Source organism: Ornithorhynchus anatinus, chromosome 4 (genome assembly GCF_004115215.2).
Source record: "Ornithorhynchus anatinus isolate Pmale09 chromosome 4, mOrnAna1.pri.v4, whole genome shotgun sequence".
NCBI lineage: Eukaryota > Metazoa > Chordata > Mammalia > Monotremata > Ornithorhynchidae > Ornithorhynchus > Ornithorhynchus anatinus.
Window position 1 is genome coordinate 48235582 of NC_041731.1, and position 21143 is coordinate 48256724.

A 21143-nucleotide genomic window follows, 5' to 3' on the forward strand; every position below is an offset into this window, starting at 1 on the left:
CCATATGGAGTGCAAGAATATTGCATTATAGAAGAATATTAAGAGTAGAAAATCAGGATGTCTACCTCATGAGAATTGTAAGGCAATCATGCCTGTATTTACCAACCTAGGAGTTTGACTTGTCCTTGATAGAAATTGTGATGAATGAAGTTATGAATTATATTTAGCTTCTCTAAGCTTGCTCTTGGTAGTGGCCCAAATTTAGAGGAATGAAGCTTAGTTGGGGAACCCAACAGACTAGGAATCTGAGGTGGCTAAGAAGATTAGATAGAAGATTTTTTGATATTAGTACAGTCCACAAAGCCTGTCATCCTTTGATTATTAGTTCACACCAGAATGAGATGGATAGTGTCCGAGAGACATTTTCATCTGACAATTGATCTTTTTATTCTTTAATACTTTGTTCTCCTGTTGCTTCAGTTCTGTACATCTCTGTGACTCCACTGTAGCTTTAGGCCCAAGCAGATCCTCCCTAACTAGCCTACATCTTCCAGGAGTAATATGGTATGAGGAATGTATTTGGTACCTAATGATGCTACCAAAATCATAAAAGTTCCTATCACAACATCCAAACCACTATTTAAACCAATTGATACCCTTTTGGGAAAACAGCTGAGACAACAAAGATGGGGAAATAGAATCAGCTTGATATTTTTTTTTTCCGGAAGTGATTCCCAGAGCTGTGTGTCTCAAAGTTGAATTCAGGATCAAAGGACTAGACACCGGGTTGAGACAGCAGCTGTTAGCCAAAGCTCCTCCCCCCACCTGGCCCTTCCCGCCCGTTGACACTGAATAGTGAAAATGTCCATGATGAAACATACACCTGCTTGAGAACTTTGGCATTTCACTTGGATTGTTTGTCATGTTTGATTGTCAGAGTGAGAGCCTCTTTGCTTTAAGAGTGAACTCACTTTGGACTGAATTTGTGTTGCGTCTTCTAATGCTTGTGTACTGCCTGACACTATTTGGAGGGAGGGAAAACAAACTGTAAAGCAATATTGCTACTAAGGATAAAAAATTAGAAGCCTACAACATAATTTGAAGCATTGTATCCTCCTGCAAAATAGCCAGCCTGAAGCTGACGGATAGTAAAACCAGTTAATCACAGTCTTTACTTTTGGCTCCCAGCCCTTGAGCACAAAGCTAACTGCAAGCCTGCTGAAAAACAAACATAGCTTATTAACCTAAGCAGCAGAGAATTCTAATTTAGAGTTAGTTATGTGGCAGCGGTGAGGTGGAAGAGTTGGCTCATGAAAACTCGGACAGCGAACATTCATCTAAGGCTTTTTTCACAGCTGAGGTAACTGTTTAGAGAAACTCAGGAAGAGAATTACTCTGATGTTTTAAATATGTGGTTGAGAGCTATACCTGAAGTATAGGGAGAAAAAATTCAAAGCACAAGATACTTGGAATAAAAAAATGGATTTTTGTTGAATTCATGAATGAATTTAAATAGAAAAAAATAAGCTTTTTCTATCAATTAAAAAAAAGAAAAACATTCTGGCTCCACTTACAGATCTTCTAGGTAAAGAAAAATATAAATTGGTTCTAATGCAATAGCTGTAAAGTTACTGTTTGACTGTTTGTGACCCTGCTACCTGAAAAGTCGGTGTAAAATACTTTTATTTCAAGCCAAAAGCAGCTGGAAAGCCTGGAACAATTTTTATAAGGCTGTATTCTCAGAGCCTTTCCCTGGGAGATCTAGAGAGCTGCACCATTTTCTTAGGTCATGTCTGATTTTCTCCTTCCATTCAGGGCACCCACCCAGAGGATGAAGACACCAAAACCCTCCTAAAAGCTAGCTGAATGGGTCCAGCCTATTACTCCAAGAAAACACTTTGTTAAATTTGATCACAAAATCTGCCTTAAATTAAAATTATCCCTGAAACTGAATTTTCAGTTGGAAGTAAAATATTAAAAAATCCATTTAGTTCTACCTGCCAGCGAATGCTAGGAGCAATCCTGGCCAGGGCTCTGTCTCCCATTCCTGGCTCTGGGAGCAGCTGAGTCCTGCCGCTGGAAGCCAGGAATGAGCAGACTCTCAGAACCATGGCCACAGTGAAAGCCCATAGTGGGAACCTGGAGCTGCTATTCTGGGACCATTTATCTGGTGCCCATTGGGTCTCATGGGGGGAGGATATCTTTCCATGAGAAAATGCTCATCAGAGGAGCTCACCATTCCCAAAGTGTTCCCTGTGGCTTTGGAGAGATCACTGGACTCACTCTGGCTCTCTTCAAGTTGGGTTGTCCCTTTGGAGGGACAGAGTGGCATCTACTTGAGGCAAGTCCCTTGGGAAAGGGAGGCTGCTGGCCCCGTACACTTAGCTGCATCTTTGGGGATCCAGTCTGTTTTTCATAAGTGCTCCATAGCAATGGTACACTGAATCAAGGCCCTGGGTGGCATTTTGTCCCTTTTTTTTTGGTTGATATTTCACATTGTAACTGGCAGTCACATTGAGGAAGAGCATTTTATTGTGGGCATGTAGAAATGCAAAGAAATAAGGGAATTATACTCAAAATGAAAGTCTTCAGCCTGGATGGAAGAGTGACTGCTTGCAGTTCATGTTTCCTTCTCATAAAAAAGAAATGTCTTTCTTTGGGGATTTTATCGTAAGTCATTTCAACATGTCTTGCTGTTGTGTTAATGTTAAAAGACGGGGTAGAAATCATTGAAACTGTGCAGGAGATGTGATTTTATTCTCCTTCCCCAGACTATTTTGATTTTTAGGAGTTGCAACAAACAAACCAAAGGGCATTTGTTAAGCGCTTACTGTGTACCAAACACTGTACTAAGTGCCTGGGTAGGTACAAGATAATCAGATCGGACACAGTCCCTTGTCCCTCATGGGGCTCACAGGCTAAGATGGAGAAACTGAGGCACAGAGGAAGGGAAGTGACTTGTCCAAGGTCATGCAGCAGGCAGGTGGCAGAACTGGGATTAGAACCTGGGTCCTCTAACTCCCAGGCCTGAGCTCTTTCCATTAGACCATACTGCTTCTCAGCCACATTGTTCGAATAAGGGAAGAGCCCCAGAGTGATCGGGGCAACTTTTAGACAAATCAATTATAGACACAATGAGGCTCGACGAAGTTTTTCACTGAGCAAGAACTTGGGAAAGTTCCCCTGGAAACTTCAAGTCCAAATAGTTTCACTCTTCTATTATGTGCCATGCTCATTTATCTGTGTTCCTTTTCTAGGCAGTAGTGAAAGTTCAGAATTTAGTGAGGAGCTGTCTTCAGGGCTTGAAAGGTGAGTTATGATTTGGTGTCTTCCCTCAGTGTTGTGTAAGACTGTAGTGTGTTTAGGAATCCAAGAACATTGGCTTGTCTTGGTAGAGCTATCTATTTTAGTAATGTGACAAACTGAACCAGGTTACATTGCTGCTAATCTGTAATCACCTTGGCAACAGAAGAATGGGAAAAATATCATTTCAAACCATTTACCCCTGCCTTGGAAGTGTCAGAATGGCCCTTTCCTGCCAGCCATGTTGCCCACTTCTCTGAATTACCCCTTGCATTTCTAGAAGGGTGGTGAGACCAAGATTCTGATGGAGGATACTGTTCCATCAGAGAAACAGGTAATAGAAGTAGTAATAGTATTTATGAAGCACTCACTATATGCTAGAGCATTGTGTACTAAGCACTGGACAGAATACACAGTTGGGAATTAAACAAATTCCCTGGGAAAGGACAGGGAAACTGGAATGGTGTTTGGCTGGCTCTGTTCTATCCCCTTTCCTAGCATAAGCATAGGATAATGGAAAGGTCCAGTAAATAGTGGCGGAGAGGGGGAAGAAAGGAGGGGAGGGAGACAGCAGGACAGGATTCCTTCCATGGCAGTGAGGAGAAGTGGAAAAAATCCCGAAAAAACCATTTGCGTGCTTCTAAAAGCAGCCCAGGGTTTTGATGAGTGAACTCTCCAAGGTTTAGAACCCTAGAATCCCAGAACTGAAAAGGACCTTGAGAGATCATCTGGTCTGGCCCCTATTTCCAGGCAAATGAATGACTAAACTATAAGTTAGAAATGTTTCTAAATTTGAATCTACCAACAATACTGCCATTTTATCACGGGTCCTCCAGCAGGTGTGCTGGAACATTCAGGCATGTAGTGAACAGGGCATGTGACCAGTTAACTGTGGCCATGGCCAGGCCACCAATCCATATCCCTCAAATCCCAAGCATCTCATGGGCCTGAGGGTGGGCCAGAGAGGCAGAAAAGCCTACCTCAGGGGCACTTTCCAGTGTGGCAAACTTTCAGCTCTGAGCCCCTCTTCTCCCCCTGCTGGAGTTTGGATCTGCTCCTGAGTCTCACTTTGGAAAAAAAAAAATCTCCCAGTAAAATTGGGGTCCAGCATTCTCTTGCCCATCCAGGGGTTCCCCAGGCCAGAGCTACAAACAAGCAAGGAAGAAACACCGAGTGTCCCGTTTCCTTCTTGTGGGCCCAGTTCTTCTTCAACCCAGATGACTGGGGCTACTTTGAAGAAAAGCATGTTTATGGACAATGGCCTGAGGTCTGGAGACCCGAATAATCTGGATTGTCCCAGACCCAAGAGCCTTGTGATAGACAAGGCAATCCTAGTCCCCCAGAGAGGCCAGCGTACTAATCCCCATCCCTGGGTCTTGCTGGATCCCACAACAGCCCCTTCCTTGGAGGCTGGGTAAAGTGTGAACCTGAATCCACGAGGGCAACCCTGGTTAAGGTAGAATCAGGCCAGACCCAGAACCCAGGGGATGAAGGAGTGAGCTGTTGGCCAGGTTACATTGCTGCAATGATTATGTTGCCGACAGCTCACTGATTCTCAGCTCTTTCTCCCTGTAACTGCCATAGAGCAAGCCTGCGCCAACAGCAGGTCCCGGGCCCTGCCCCAAGTCCGACTTGTCTTCCCGGCTCCAGACTGAGGGGTGGAATGGGGTGGGGTGGGAGCCCATAGCTCTATAACACTGCACACCAGGTGCAGGAAGTGCTGGAATAATTCACCACAATTTCACTGAGGCCACTTTGCAGTGCAGGTGTTAGCACACTGTCACTCCTGAGCTTGCGTTTGCGTCTCTGCAAACCTTGCCTGGGATAATATCTTGCTAATGCATCTGGACCCGTTGGCTAATAGGCTTTAAAAACTTTGTAACTCGATTAACCTCAGGTGAAAATGGCCATATTATGTGGAGCTCTGAATGGTGCTGCCTGGGACAGGGCTTGTACTGGGGTGGGACTAGAGGTCCTAGCTTAGGAGATAAAAAGGCAGGAAAGAGGTAGAATAGAGACTGAAACAAAGACAAAGAAACAAACAGACCACAATAGACTGATAGAGAAACAGACTGAAAGATATACTCAGACAAGGGCAGAAAATACACACACACACACACACATACACATATTCTGCCTCTCACATGCCCACAAATACACACCCACAAATGTGCACTTAGACATTCTTGCAAGCACAAACATCAAGCACAAACATTTCCTCATCCACCAACCCGCTGTCACCCACCAAAGCATTGTCTTTCGCATTCTATCTCACACATATGTTCCTCCTTACTCAGGCGGTCTCACCCTTAGGCATAGTCTCTTATGCCCATGCAGAAAAACAGTCTCTCACACTCTCACACTCCAACGTACTGCCACACACATGTATACACACAAGCACTCTCATGTACCAAGGAAGGCAGCAGCAGTTGGCTGGCCATCTCTCGCCTGCTGATGGCTGCCTTGTGCTCACCATTTCTTCCCTGGCCACTCCTGCCAATCTGGTTCAAAAGTAGTACATTTGAAGGGGCCCCCTCCAGTCAGGCAGTTTTTCAGGGGGTAGGATGGGTCCCTGAAAATAAAACACCTCCCGTGCAACTTAAAGTCTGCTGGGCAACTTAGTTAATGTGTACAATGGTTACCTAATGCAAAAAACACTGTTACTAGAGTATTGATGCTGTGCTAAGGCTTTAGTAGAATGAAAATAAATCAGGGGCTAAAGACCCAGAGACATGAGATAATGCTTCCAGTCAAATTGGTTCTGACCCTGTTTGATGCTGGCAGGAGCCTCTGTTGTTTAAAAAGTTGCTGTCTATTGGGGAACCTAGTGAGTTAACTATCCAAATCCTAGCCTTTTACGCCCTCCACAGGAGAGAAAAGTATCTGACTCTCATTTGAACTAGTTGCTTCAGTTAAGGCTTGATGATTTAGCTGTTTGTACATTGCTCCCTTTCCCCTAAGACTGGTCTTTCAGTCACTTCTCTGCTCCTTTCTCCTCTTCCCCATCTTTCCCTTCTGAAACTCTAGCGGAGAGATGGGGAGAGACTGGGTGGAGAAAGGTTAAAATCAATCAATCATATCTATTGAGCACCTGTGTACAGAGCACTGTCCTGAGTGCTTGGGAGAGTACAATAGAAATAGTATCTGTGATTCGTGGCCTCAGAAACCTCTTGGCTAGAGTTACATTTGGGGATTAGTTGGGGATTTCCCCACCGGTTCAGTCTCTCTTCCCCCCGTTTCCAGAGATGTGTTTGGTTGTCTGAAATACTCATGAATGGAACTTGTCGCCAGTTGGAGATGTCAGTAGGGTGAGTATTAGTAATGTAACCATTCTTCAATGGGACGGCAGAGGGGCCGAACCACAAATAGCCTGGTACCATTTCCTGGGCTTCCCTGATGCTTCACTGTCTGTTTCCATATGACTGGGCAGCAGCGGCCCGAAGCTGACCTCGCATCTTCCCTCAGCTGATGCCAGCCTGGCCAAGAGAGAGCCTTGTAACTGAAGACCTTGCTCTTTTCTCACTCCAGCAGGGCTCCTCTCCTCGATCTCCCCTTTGCTCCTTTGGAGCTGATTCGTCCAGTGGCAGCTGAGGTCAGGGACAGGAGTTAAAGACACTACTCGGGGGCCACCTAGGCTGAGCTGAGCCCTACGGGGACTAGCCACTGAGAGGTCCACCGGTGGTAGCTTGGAGACAGCGTCCTAGATGGCCCATCCTCCATCACCAGGCAGGCCACCTCCCTCGTCCAACTCTACCCAAGAGATAAGGGGATGAGGAAGGGAGTAGACTTGGAAGCCCTGTGATCTAATTGAACCCCTTACCACTGTAAGGGGAATAAAGGGGAGCAATTACACATATGTTTAATTGATCTGAAGAAACTGTGGTTCCCATTGAATCGAGTATCACCAACTTATTTGTGTGATTTGTAATAATAATAATAGTTAAGGGCATACTATGTGCCAAGCACTGTTCTAAGCACTGGGATAAATTCAGTAAAATCAGGTTGGATGCAGTCCCTGTTCCCCATGAGGCTCACAGTCTAAGGGAGAGGGAGAACGGGTATTTAATCCCCATTTCACAGATGATGAAATTGAGTGACTTGCCCACAGTCACACAGTAGGCAGACCTGATGGGGGTCAGGATTGGAACCCAGGTCCCTTGACTCCCAACCCGTGCCCATCCACTGCTGTTTAGCCACCTTTTAGGTTTGAGGGTGACACTGTTGAGGTTTGAGCACTGTGAACTAGTGTGACTGGAATGACCCTTGCATGACTGACAATCCCTTCTACTTTATGTGTGCATGACTGTCCTTTTCTGCATTTGCAATGCAACTGTTGCATTTGTTGGGACTGGGATCAAGCTGATGATCTTATATCTACCTCAGTGCTTTATACAATGCTTAACACCTAATAAGTGCATAAATTCTGTCATCATCTTTATTATTATCTTCACTCATAGTGCCTGGCCCCATTCCTAGGTCCCCCTCTTTGGGTCATGATTTTTGCAAAGCTTCCCATTTCTAATGGCTTCATGCCAGCCTGATTTGCCTGCCTCTCTTGTTTCCCACCAGCCTCAGTTATACCAGACCATTTAAGATGGTGGAGAGTCTTGATCCTGTGTTGCTGAGGTAGATCTTGGTGTCTATAGGACTTGCTGGCAAATGACTAGTATGTAGTCTCAGGCTTCTTCTGCACTTGGATGAATCCATAGCACTTTGCTGATTCTATAGCTATCTTCATTCATTCAGTTGTATTTATTGAGTCCTTACTGTGTGCAGAGCACTGTACTAAGTGGTTGGAAAGTACAATTCGGCAACAGATAGAGACAATCCTAACTCAACAACGGGCTCACAGTCTAGCTCATAACTAGCTAAGCCAACCAGTGGTATTTATTGAGTGCTTACTGTATGCAGAGCACTGTACTTAACCCTTGAGAGAGTACAAGAGAGTTGGTAGGAATGTTTCCTGCCCACAATGAGCTTACTGTCTAATAATAATAATAATAATTGTCATATTTGTTAAATGCATAATAGTTGTGATATTTGTTAAGCGCTTACTATGTACTAAGCGCTGGGGTGGATACAAGAAAATAGGGTTGGACACAGACCCTACCCCACTGGAGCTCACAGTTGCAATCCCCATTTTACAGATGAAGTAAATGAGGCACAGAGAAGTGAAAAGACTTACCCAAGGTCACATGGCAGATAAGTGACAGAGCTGGGATTTGAACCCACAACCTTCTGACTCTTAAGACCTCTGCTCTATCCACTATGTCATGTTGCTTCTCCATCTAGAGAATGTTTACAATCTAGAATCTAGCTATAGTCTAGCTTACAATTCTATATTGTATGTGTGGCGTGCTTGTGTCTGTGCTTCTAGAGCACATTGTTGTTTCATAGACACTCTTGAATGAGTGATTCAGAGACTGTGAATGATGCTTTTAGGGGTTTGAGTTGGAAAGGTTTACCCAGAGGATCCCACTTGTATTTTGACAGCAGTTTATCAGATTGCCTGTTGTGTCCTGAGGCAAGACTGCATGGAATAGGTTGAACAGGACTGAGCCTGCATTACTCTTTTGGGAATTGGGAAAGGATCAGGCAAAGTCCTTCTACTTCTAAGGCAGCTAGCCATATCATCTTGGAGCAATCCTGGGATATTGCAAAACTCTTCGGGACAATCAAACTTTCAGTTGTTGCCAAAGCCTAGGTCCGCTGATGGTGTCAAATGCTTTTGACAAATCTAAGGACCCCATTTAGACATCTTCATGTTGTTTCCTGCTTTTGTCCTGTATCTGATGAGCAGCCAAGAGCATCTCTGCTGTGCCTCACTCTGGTCTGAAATCATATGACAATTCTGGGAACGCATGTTTAATCTTGTCCTTCCGAGGCCAGTCCAGGAGAATTTTGGTTAGACTCCTTTTTGGCAATGGAATCAATCAATCATTGGTGTTTACTAAGCATTTACTGTATGCAGAGCACTGTACCAAAGTACTATCCCAGCTCTGCCACTTGTTAGCTGTGTGACTGTGGGCAAGTCACTTCACTTCTCTGTGCCTCAGTTACGTCATCTGTAAAATGGGGATTAACTGTGAGCCTCACGTGGGACAACCTGATTACCCTGTATCTACCCCAGTGCTTAGAACAGTGCTCTGCACATAGTAAGTGCTTAACAAATACCTACATTATTACCAAACACTGGGTAGATATGTATGATCCCTGCCCACAAGGATTTTGCAATCTAGAGGGGGAGGACGATATTAAAATAAATTTTGGGAAATGCCAGAGTATAAGGATATTTGCTTAAGTACTGTGTGGTTGGATGTGGAGAAATTATCAAAGTGCTTGAGGAGTTCAGACCCTACTGCATAGGTGATTCAGGGGATAGGGCAAATTGGATGGGGAAATGAGGGGTTAGTCAGGGAAGATCTCTTGGAAGAGGTCTGATTTTAGTATGGATTTGAAGATGGGAGAGTGGTAGTCTGTCACATATGAATAGGAAAAAAATTCTAGACCAGAGGGAGGTCTTTGGCCAGGGGTCAGCGGCGTGATACATGAGATCGCGGCAGAGAAAAGCAGGTTGGTGTTCGAGCGGTGAAGTCTGTGGCCTGGATTGTATTCATTCATTCAATCATATTTATTGCATGCTTACTATGTGCAGAACACTGAACTAAGCACTTGGGAGAGTACAAGTCAGCAATAAAAAAAGACAATCCCTGCCCACACTGGGCTTACAGTCTAGAGGTGGGGAGACAGACATCAAAACAAGTAAACAGGCATCAATATAAATAAATGGAATTATAGATATATACATATAAGCAGAAGTGCTGTGGGGTGGGGATCCAGGCAGCAGAGTGAAGTGTGGACTAAAGTGGGGAGAGGAAAGAGGTTGGACTGTCAGAAAGGAGGCCGATGCAGTAATAGTATCACTGAATAGTAGCAGGAGATCAGCAAGATAAGTTAGGAGGAGGAGAGCTGACTCAATACCTTAGAGGCAACGGTAAGGGATTGCTGTTTGATGAGAAGATGGATGAGCAGCTATTGGAGCTTCTGGAGGATTGTGGAGATGTGGACTGAACATTTCTGTAGAAAAATGATCCAGGAAGCAGAGTGAAGAGTGGACTGGAGAAAAGAGAAGCAGAGGGCGGGGAGGTCAGCAAGGAAGCTAATGCAGCTGGTGCAATGGAAAGCAGTGATTCCAAAAGAGCTTTTACTGTCACCTCTCTGCCCTGCATTCTTGAAGAGAGTGGTAATGATGACATTCTTGCAGTATTCCGTATGTTGCCTTTGCAGACTTTGGAGACCATCCCCTATATGTTTGTAGATTGTAGCCGGAGCATCATCAGAATGCTATGTCTCTATCACTGACAGTGACTTCACTAAATGTTGAGATGAATGCCGCCACTTCATCTTCTTTCTAGAAAAGCATCCTCCAGGATAGAAAGTGGACAAATTAGCTGAACAAAGTGTTACTGATGTTTCTTTAAATCGCTCTCCTTGTCTGTGATGTCATTTCTCCTCTTCAGTGATTCTCTTGCTGGGTTTTAGGAGTACATACATTATTCTTCAGAGATACGAAGAAGTCTACTGGTTGGTGGTCTGCATAGCTCGTGATCCCTTCAACATGTGATCTGAACTGTTTTATATTCCATAATATCTACTGTTTGCTCCAAGGAGTTCTTTGGTCTCAGAAACATTCTCATCAAGCCAGTCCTGTTGTCTGCTGGCTATATCCATAATCTTAAAGGCTGTCAGATAGTATTTCATAAAGGCATTAATTCATCCACTCTGTAAATAGAATCAGGTGGGTTTCTTCCATGTTGTCACCTCTCTTCATTCTCCATAAATCCACAATTCAGTCTGAGTGATTTGGACACTACTTTGTGATATCTTGGTTTTATCACTGAGGAATATTTGGAATGTCAATCCAGAAGCTAGGGAATTAGGAGTGTGTGAATGTTCTTCCTCCTTTGCACGTATGGTTGCAACACTGATCTCCAAATCAATGCAAATAGATGCTGAGTCAGAAGAAACAGTTTGCTGTCTGGGTGCAGTGATGGTCAAGGTGCGATACTGTAATATGATTTTTTTGTAACCTGAGGATTTTCAGGAATGCAATTCCACATTACCGAGTGCTACTACTTTGACTCTGTGTGCATCTAGAGTACATTTCTCCAATTCAGAAAGCAAAAATACTCTGTTGGATGTTAAGAAATAATGTATGCAAATTCACCAAGGATTCACAGACCACTGCTGTTTAGCTGTCCAATCCTGTGTAGACTAGTGATTTTTCCCTGTGTTTCAGCATCACTTCCCTCCCATACCACGAGACTCAGCTTGTTAGAGGTTGCCCAGATCCTTTTCCTCATTGGTGTCGGAGATAGTGGAAACACACACATTGATGATTGTAGCGTAGTGCTTATGTGTAAGGATCACATGTAAGGCCATTAGACACTCATTTATGCCTCTGGGAAGGTCCTTTTCATTTAATATTGGAGCTCTGTTGTAGCCAAAAAAGAAGAGGAGAATGGAGAAGAGGGTTCTTGTTTGGGGGGATGCTGGACAACTCATCCCCCTGTCATCATCCCCCAGTCTTCCCAGGTTGAGAGGAATGCCTCCCTATAGGAATTGGGGACCATACCAGCACAGGACAACAAAGTAGGAGGAGATCTCATTGAGCAGAGGGAGGAAAATTGGGCTGGGCTCAGTGAGGTATGGATAGCCAAGAGGAATGCATTTTTCATCCTCTCCCCTTAATTATACTAAAATTGCATCACTTCTTCAATTCTAATAATTTTTCAGGTACCTCAGTTCACCAATGGTGGCCATTTCAGCAGTTTATGATCCTCCCACCATAGATTATGGAAATAAGGACATGCTCTTTCAATTGTAAAATTCTCAACTGTTTTCACAGCTGAAATAGGTTTCATTCTTGACAGTGATGTAAAAAGCAGCCAAAGGCCCAGCAGTCTCTGCTGCTGAGAAGTCTGGCTACTGCTTGGTGCATCCCATGACCCCGGGGAACATGAATGGCAGGGATGAGAAAATGTGAGTGGAGCTACACAAGCCACTAACACTAGAGGCAATTCCCATGTGCAGGTTCTCAGTCTTGAAGTCTCCAGATCGAGGCTCAGCTGTCTGTGGTTTCTGATGGGAACACACCACCATCATTGAGAATCCTATCACATTCTGTGAGCTCTAGAGGGCCAGAAAAGAGTGTGTGCATCACTCCTGGAGACAAAACTCAAGCATACGCCTTGTTGACAGTGGGAAAATCCTGTGCGAGTAGATGGATTTTGGGTGGCTCAGTTGCTGAAGAGGCAGGAGGACTGCCTAAAAATACCCTGGGAGTTTTGAGCTGCCCAAGTAGGATGGAACTGCTCTCTTTAAATGAAAAAGTGTCTCATACCACCCGGGCTCACCAGAGAATAGAAACTGATATCCCTTATCCTGGTGGTGCAGAAAACTAGAAAATACAAAGGAAATAACAGTTGTATCATGTTACAGCAGGACATTGCCTCATGATCAGAACAGCTGTCAGCCAATTCGGTGAGTGACGATTATTACTTTTGATCTAGCTGTATCTGGAAGTTGACATCATATCCCTGATTGAATCAAGACTTTCTGATGAGAAACAAATTATGGAGAGAAAGAGCCAGATATATCTCCTTCTGCAGCTGCCATCCTTCCTTCCTCTCAGTGAAGGATCACCATGGTAGACTCCAGTCAGACACTTGCTATTCTCAAGTCCACCGTGGCTTCCGGGATTATTACTAGGTACTGCCTTGGATGAAGATTATTGTTTACCTACCTGATTGCCACCATCCTCCAACCCCACTTCTTCTCCCTCAACAATGTTGCAGTAATGCAGGAAACCTCCTATTCCCTGATCCCAGAGAGGGGAATAATAATGTTGGTATTTGTTATGCGCTTACTGTATGCAAAACACTGTTCTAAGCACTGGGGGTAATACAAGGTGATCAAGTTGTCCCATGTGGGGCTCACAGTTTTAACCTCCATTTTGCAGATGAGGTAACTGAGGCACAGAGAAGTGAAGTGACTTGCCCAAAGTCACACAGCTGGCAAGTGGCAGAGCCAGGATTAGAACCCACGACCTCTGACTCCCAAGCCTGGGCTCTTTCCACTGAGCCACGCTGCTACTGATTGAGCAGTATCTCTACTCCAGTGAAAAGGAGCAGGGATTGTCTATACAATTGCGTTATTTTCTAGGCTTAAAAACGGAGGCAACACATGGAAGTAGGGCCTTGAAAGGAACGTCAAAGTGCCATCCCCTCACTGACATTCCAGAAATCCGACGTCAAGCCCTGACCCGTTGGCTACCTCCCACGGTTCAACAGCTGTCTCGATTGAGTGGCTTATTGTCCCCATGTGGGTTGGATTTGTTTGTAGAGAGAACGGGGCATGGGGTCTCTTCCAGGCTGCCAGCACCATCCCAAGGCTCCTTCACTAGCAGAGTCAAGAAGATCACCCCTGCTCTCCAGAGTGGCTAGAATCCCTTGTTGGACCATCAAGAGATGTACAATATCACTTCTAGGCTCCCAGGGGTCAGTAGAGACCTGTTGCAGTGCTGCAGGTTGTGCAGTCTCTGAGGCCGTGACAGGTCCTGCTGAGCAGAATGGCTTGGATTTGGGAACAGCTTTGCCCGTCTCCCTCCATTACACCCAGCAGCCTGCCTGCAACCTGGATGAAGCAAAAAATAGTTTTAAATGATTAACCTCCCATGCTTCTCTCAAAAGAGAGTACCTTAAAGCTACCTTTGAAGGGCTTTTGATCCCTTAAAAAGATGGGCCAGGGCAAGGCTCATTTATTAATTTGGGGACCCGAGCAAACTTCAGCTGAGTCAAATTGGGTCACAGAAGTCTGCCCATGCAGAGGTCCACAGCCCGGACTTCTGCGGCCCAATCTCGTGGCTACATTCCAGCCTGGGGTCCCTCAGCGGTCCCCTGAGTTTCCCAAGAACTCCAGAGGGCAAGGTCAGGGGTCTCCAGATACCAAGTTGGATTAGTACTGGACCCTGCAGCCAACCAATGTATGGCCTGGAATTTGCAGGGTGCCAGAAAAGGTCACTTTGGTTTGCTTCTCTCTCAACTTTGGAAGTGTCAAGAGTGAATAGCCAGGTACTAGAGTGGTGTTTCTCAAAGTGGAGCTCAAGTATCACCAGGGATCCTCCATTGTGGCTTACGTGGAATCTCTCCCTCCTGCCCCCCCTTGGTTTATGGACACTGAGGCTGGACTGTGAGAGGAGAGGAAATGCTGTGGGTAAAAACCAAACGGAGAGTAGGAACTCAATCAGCATCCAAGAAGTCTTTGTTTGAGAGCACTGTGTTAGGTGGCCAGAGTCTATTCCTTGTGGTCTAATCGTGGGAGCTAAAATTTGGCAGAAATGGGGATTTGGAGCTGATTTCTTAATGTTCATATGTAAATTTCATTCACGACTAGGGCACAATAGTGAAAACAGGTAGAACACCTGGTTTTTCAGCTTTTTTACTTAAGGTAAACTGACTGACAGATGTTGCTTTGCAGAGCCTTGCATTCCCACACAGGAAAAAAAAAAGAATCTGTTTGACTAGAGCAGGGTGATTGAAGAATTGAAACTAAGTCATTGGAGGGAGAGAAGCAGAAACTTGGGAAAGGGATGCAAGAGGGTCTCCTGTTGGAACAGAGGGTACAAAGAAGTTTGGGATGGGGGACGGGGAGGGGCAGATCTGAGCTGCTGAGCTGAAAGTCCCAAACTGAATCTCCTTCCTCTCTCCTCCCCACATCCAGCTTCCGGACAGGTTCACCCTCTCTCTCTTTCAACCTCCATTTTCACTCTGACCCCCACATCCTGTCTCAAACTCATCCATAACATTTCTAGAATCCACTCTGTCCTCTTCAGCCAAATAATCACCACACTGGTCCAAGCACTGATCATGTCCTGACTTGATCACTGCATCAACCTCCTTGCTTATCATTCTACCTCCAATCCATATGTCCTTGTCCTATCCAGATCATTTTAATAAAATGCCATTCTGTACATCTCCCCATTCCTCAAACACCTTGTTTTCCCACTCCTCTACCACTTGTCTGCTGGGTAACCTCAGGCAAGTTACTTCTCTTTTCTGGGCACAGTGACTTCATTTATAAAATGGGGATTGAGTCTGTGAGCCCCACTTGGGGCAGGGATAGTATTCACCCCAGCACTTAGTAAAGTGTCTGGCACACAGTAAGTGCTTAACAAATACTACAATTATTATTATTATTATCCTCATAAAGAAGAAAATCCTCACCATTATCATGTATCTAGAATATATAGTTAGAACAGAAAGCTGTACTCCTTGGGCTCCATTTAGCATCTCCTGTGAGCTGAAATCCTCTTGGTACTGGGCAGTGATTTCTAGTTGGCTAGAGGCTGTCATTCTGATGTGAGACACTCTGTCTCCCTCCGTTATCTCTTACAGGGTAGAAGGAGTTCCCATCCAAATGGAGACCATTTGTCCTGATCCCAAGTTCCTCTATTTGGACCAATCCCCAGTCTGAGCTCCAGTCTGAGCCAGCAGTCCTAACCGTGAGGTGGTGATTTCTTGAGAGCTGACTTTATCACCGGGTTGATTCGGCTTTTTGACAACTGTTGTCATAGAGTGCTGGGGGTCAGATCATCACCTGCACCAGCCTCACCTGCCCGGTGTCAGTTGCCTGAATCCTAGGGAGAGTACTAATCTTCTAGGGTTGGGGTTGGTTCGGGGGAATGTGGTTAGAGGATGAAAAAGTGTGAAATGTCATCTGTCTGTCAATCAAATAGACATAAAGGTGTCAGGGAATCCAGGCTGAACTCTGAGGTGGTATCTTTTTTTGATGCTGAGGATTGGACTCAGCCCCTAGAGTCTAGTCACAACCAGAACCGTGCCATGCAGATACAATTTCCTTGTTCTGTGTAGCACAGCCTTTAGATAGATGAAGAGGCTCTTTTACAAAATAGTCTAATTAGTTTCTTACCTAGGATTACTGAGCCTTAATGAGACTAGACTTCCCAAATGTCGGGATTCTGCCTGCCATTTGGAAAGCCCCCAGAAAGGTCCGTTACCATTCTGGTTTGGTCCAGGGTAGCAGGAGGGACCCAATAACTGTCCTGCTGCTGTCACCACCATCACAACCAAACTGTTTACTGGAGGCGCCTAACAGGGCCAATGGGATGTTTTTCCAGCATTCCGGCAATCTCCACGATACAATCCTCTCTGCAGTTGCAGCAGTGATCACTGCCATGATGGCCCAGGCACAGAAGTGGTGGCAGCAGCGATGGTGAAGTGTGGGAGAGAGGTGTGTATGAGTGTGTTTGGTGTGCACACAATTGTGTGTGTGTCACCCTTGGAGGCTGTGCCCCCACCCCCACAGATTTGATCATTTTTGCTAAATTCTTCATTCATGAGCTCTGACTCCCTTTGGTTAAGTAGATGGCTTGGGTTAGCATTACACAAACTGGTGGGATGTTTTCCTAGCAGATGTTTTAAAGAGAGTTATTTTTTAGTTCGACTTCAGTGCTAATGATGGTGAAATGTGTGCCTTGACTTGATGATGGAGCCTCGTCCGAAGCGAGAGATGAGCCTCAGCCCTGAGACTTCGTGCCAGTGATTTGCACCCAGTTTTAGCGATTTGCGCATAATGCTGGTGTCTTGCACAGCACCATTGACATTTACTCATCACTAGTTGCACTTTGTGCCCCAGCAGGAATAAGACTGGTCAGGATATAAGGACCCCTTACCTCACACTCAGTGTGTGACCTTGGGCAAATGACTTTCAGAGCTGCACTTTTCCACCTAAGATGGTAGGAGGAGGGATGACATTTATATGCTTTCTATCCCAAGGTAAAAAGTTGCCCTGAAAACTGTGGTGGTTAACGCTATCATCGAGTGTCCTCAATATTTGATTATGCAGTCGGGAATGACTTTAATTCTATGGCTGATGATCATTTTGTTTCTGCAGACTGATGCACGGTTCCATTCTTGCAGAACCCTGAGTTAGGAAAATTAACATTGTAGTGCTCAGCCTATGTTCAGGGCTGTGTACATCTGTTTCTTCTGACATTATGTCATGCTAAATCCAGAAAAGGGCCCAATGTTGAAAGATTGTACCCTGATCTTGGCGTCACACTTTACCCAAAACGTGTAGTGAAAACACACATCCTAGCAGAACTGAGTGTATTCCAAGTCCAGACATATTCAATATTTAGCAAGTCCCAATTCGTTGGAGTTTTGCCACACTCGGATTGAGGTGTTTTTTTGTCCAGTAACTGGATTGTTTTTAATATTGCCTTTCAATGAAATGGCTGCATGTACATGAAGTGTGAAACTAACTTATTCAGGTGCTTTTTAAACTTTCAGATGGGCCTCTTTCTTGTTCACCCAGTTGCCTCCAAGTATAATTTCAGTGTGCATATTAACTAAATGTTGTGTTCGGATGGGGTTGCTGGAGTTTATCCTCCGGTCTGCATGCTAAAAACAAACTCACATTTTAATTTGCCAACAGGGGGCGCTTGTATGCCACGTTGGGACCCAACTGGCGGGTTCCAGTTCGAAATTCTCCCAGGACGCGAAGCTGTGTCTACAGGTACATCAAGGCCCTTAGCTGCCCTTCCGAGAACGCAGTGTTGATTTTCCTCTAAATGTGTATGTTCCTCTTTAGTCAGAGCCCCAAAGGCTTCGAGCCCTGTGGTAGGAAAATGAATTAAATCATCGGCATGGCTTCTTATTAATAATAAACGCTTACTATGTGGCAGGCACTTAATATTTGTTACCTAATATTTGTTAATAATAATAATAATGGCATTTGTTAAGCGCTTATGATGTGCAAAACACTGTTCTAAGAAGATACAAGGTAATCAGGATGTCCCACGTGGGGCTCACAGTCTTAATCTCCATTTTACAGATGGGGTAACCGAGGCACAGAGAAGTTCAGTGACTTGCCCAAAATGACACAGCTGACAAGTGGCTGAGCCAGGATTTGAACCCATTACCTCTGACTCCCAAGCTCGTGCACTTTCCACTGAGCCACGCTGCTTCTCTATAGTACAGCGTCAGGCACTGTACTAAGTGCTGGGGTGGATACAAGCAAGTCGCGTTGGACACAGTCCCAGTCCCACATGGGACTCACAGTCCTATTCCTCATTTTTCCGATGAGGTAACTGAGTCACAGAGAAGTGAAGTGACTTACCCTGCTGTGGGTAAGCAGACGAGTGGCACAGGTGGGATTAGAATCCATGACCTTCTGACTCCCAGCCCCATACTCATGCTGCTTCTTAGCAAAGAGGGAGATGGACCCATACAATAAGAAGAAGAATGGCCATAATTGTTCGGTGCTTACTACTACTATTAATAATGGTATTTGTTCAGCGCTTACTATGGGCCAAGCACTGTTCTAAGCATGGGGTAGATACAAGATAATCAGCTTGTCCCACGTGGGGCTCACAGTCTTGATCCCCATTTTACAGATCAGGTAATTGAGGCACAGAGAAGTTAAGTGACTTGCCCAGGGCCACACAGTATTCATTCATTCATTCAGTCAGTCATATTTATTGAGCTCTCACTGTGTGCAGAGCAGCAGACAAGTGGTGGAGCCAGGATTAGAACCCACATCCTCTGACTTCCAAGCCCATGCTCTTTCCACTAAGCCACACTATGCCAAGAATTGTAGTAAATGCTGCAGCAATTTTTACCAGACCCTGAGAAAAAATAAGTGTTTTATGTCATTTTACTCCCAGCCTCCCGAAGGAGAAACGGAAGGTTGAAAAACCGATTATGTGGGCTGATCAGTCTCACGCTAATTATTTTTGAAGTCAAAGTATTGACTCTGTAACTGATGAGACACATGATGTGTCTATATTGGAGCTGCGGCAGTATGGTAGTAATAATATTTATTAAGCACTAATGTGCAGAGCACTGTACTTAGCCCTGGGAAAGAATGTGCAGCTGGGATTTAGATATGGGCCCTGTCCCAAACGGGGCTCACAATCTGAAAAGGGTACTTTCCCATTTTAATCAGTCAATTAATCAATCGTATTTATTGAGCACTTAAATGCTCAATGCACATATGCACACATGCACATATGATCCCATTCCCATATGATCCAGTGCACATATCATCCCATTCCCAAGTGCAAACTACGTTAACCATTGGATAGTTAGCAAAATAAGCAGTCACCTTACATGTTGTGACTTGCAACCTTTTCTGAGCCTGTATCAATACCTCCTGTCTACCTACTCATAGTGTGACATTTGTCTTTCCCCTCAGTTTCTTTAAGGGTCCTCTTCTGGCTTTTGGCTGTCATATATCTTCTCTGCTCCTAGCTGAGGCTCGCTCTTGACAATAATTAAAATCCCCTCTGCTACTTTCCTAGGAAGACCCTCTTTATGGTCCTTTAAACAGGTGCTATTGTCCCACAGTGTGGGAAGCAGTGTGGCCTAGTGCAAAAAAACACGGGCCTGGGAGTCAGAGGACCTGAGTTCTAATCTTGGCTCTGCCATTTGACTGCTGTGTGACCTCGGCAAGTCACTTAGTTTCTTTGTAGCTCAGTTTCCTCGACTGTAAAATGGGGATTCAGTACCTGTTCTCTCTCTTATTTAGACTGTGAGCCCCATGTGGGATAGGGATTGGGTCCGACCTGATTGATTTGTATCTATCCCATTGTTTAGAACAGTGCTTGACACATAGTAATCACCTAACAAACACCATTGAAAAAAAAACTAGCAGTTAACATCTTTGTCTGTGGCATAGAGAACATTAGTCATTCAAGGTTCCTCTTCTATCCAGAGTCCATTAAAAGGCCTCCCTGGCCTTACTTCCATAACCCTTAACACTTCAACCCCAGCAATATTTCTTCTTCCTGACTGAGCAAAACATTGTGCATCGTGCCCATTCTCTTGGCTTGCCTGATGATTTCTTGGGTTTCCATTCTGGTTTCTTGAACTAGACAGACAACTCATCCCACTTCATCTATAACACCCTGAACCTTAAACTGCATCCCAAGAAAATTGAGGTGAAGGGCACATTTCCAGTGGAAACTGTCAACCCCAATTGTGTCATTTTCAGCCTCTCCTCACCTCTGGCTTGCTTTTGGGCTCTTCCTTTCCCCCTTCTGCTTCTTTCCACATTCCTTCCCTCCCTCCTTTTTCGGGTGACTCTGGAGCCTCTTCAGTCAATCAGTGAATCCATCAATTAGTCATTGACCTTTTCCCTCTCCATCTGGATCTGAACTCTTCCATGAATAGGTAGGACAGGGTATGGGGCATGGCTTAAAACTTCGCTGATCCATCTCTTCCTCTTTCCCTCCAACCTCAGTCAACCCTCCCCATGCTTTGTTTTTCTCCCCTCCATTTTCTTTGATTTGCTCTTTGTTTTCTTTTTTTCCCCTTTGGGGAAATCTTCTACGCTGTTGATACCTTTTTTCAAAAAGGTGACTGCATTCAGTTTTACAATAGACAATTCATTTTTCAACCTTTCAGTTAATCAGTCAATCGATGTTATTGATTGAATGTTTACTCGGTGCCAAGCACTATACTAGGCACTTGGGAGAGAACAATACAGTGTAGTTGGTAGACAGGTTCTCTGCTCACAAGAAGTTCAAAGTCTAGAGGAGAAGACAGGCTTTCAAATTAATAGTGTCCTGTGCCCTTCATACACTATCTCATCGGTTGCCACCTATTCCACTCCTTTTATTTCCTCTGCAAATTCTGTTCCCTGGATTGGAGCCCTTTCTGCTGGCTGATCCTCCTCCTTTCTTTGTTTCCGTACCACGTCCCACTGCACCTGGACTCCCTCTTTTCCTCCATCTGTTCCTCCACGCCTCTCCTCTGCAAGAGTCCGTTATGCCCAATTTGCAGACATTCCCTATCAGCATGACCTGCTTTGCACAT

General features: G+C 44.8%; 1 protein-coding gene across 6 annotated transcripts in view; it reads left to right on the forward strand.

The window, feature by feature from the left end:
- The window catches only part of RALGPS1 (Ral GEF with PH domain and SH3 binding motif 1), a 480822-nt gene that overhangs the window by 433813 nt on the left and 25866 nt on the right, over nucleotides 1-21143 (forward strand). For 2 of the 6 annotated variants that reach the window (XR_005659940.1, XM_029062600.2), the window contains exons 15-16: nucleotides 3198-3249; nucleotides 17761-17841. The exons of 1 other annotated variant lie outside the window; for it this stretch is intronic. Coding sequence is in view for 4 of the 5 variants with exons in the window: in XM_029062600.2 (XP_028918433.1) it covers nucleotides 3198-3249; nucleotides 17761-17841 (133 nt within the window). In the remaining variant the exon portion in view is untranslated. Of the gene's footprint in view, nucleotides 1-3197; nucleotides 3250-17760; nucleotides 17842-21143 lie in introns of those variants that run through there. 3 more of the 6 variants (XM_029062604.2, XM_029062605.2, XM_029062607.2) reach the window with 3 other exon arrangements.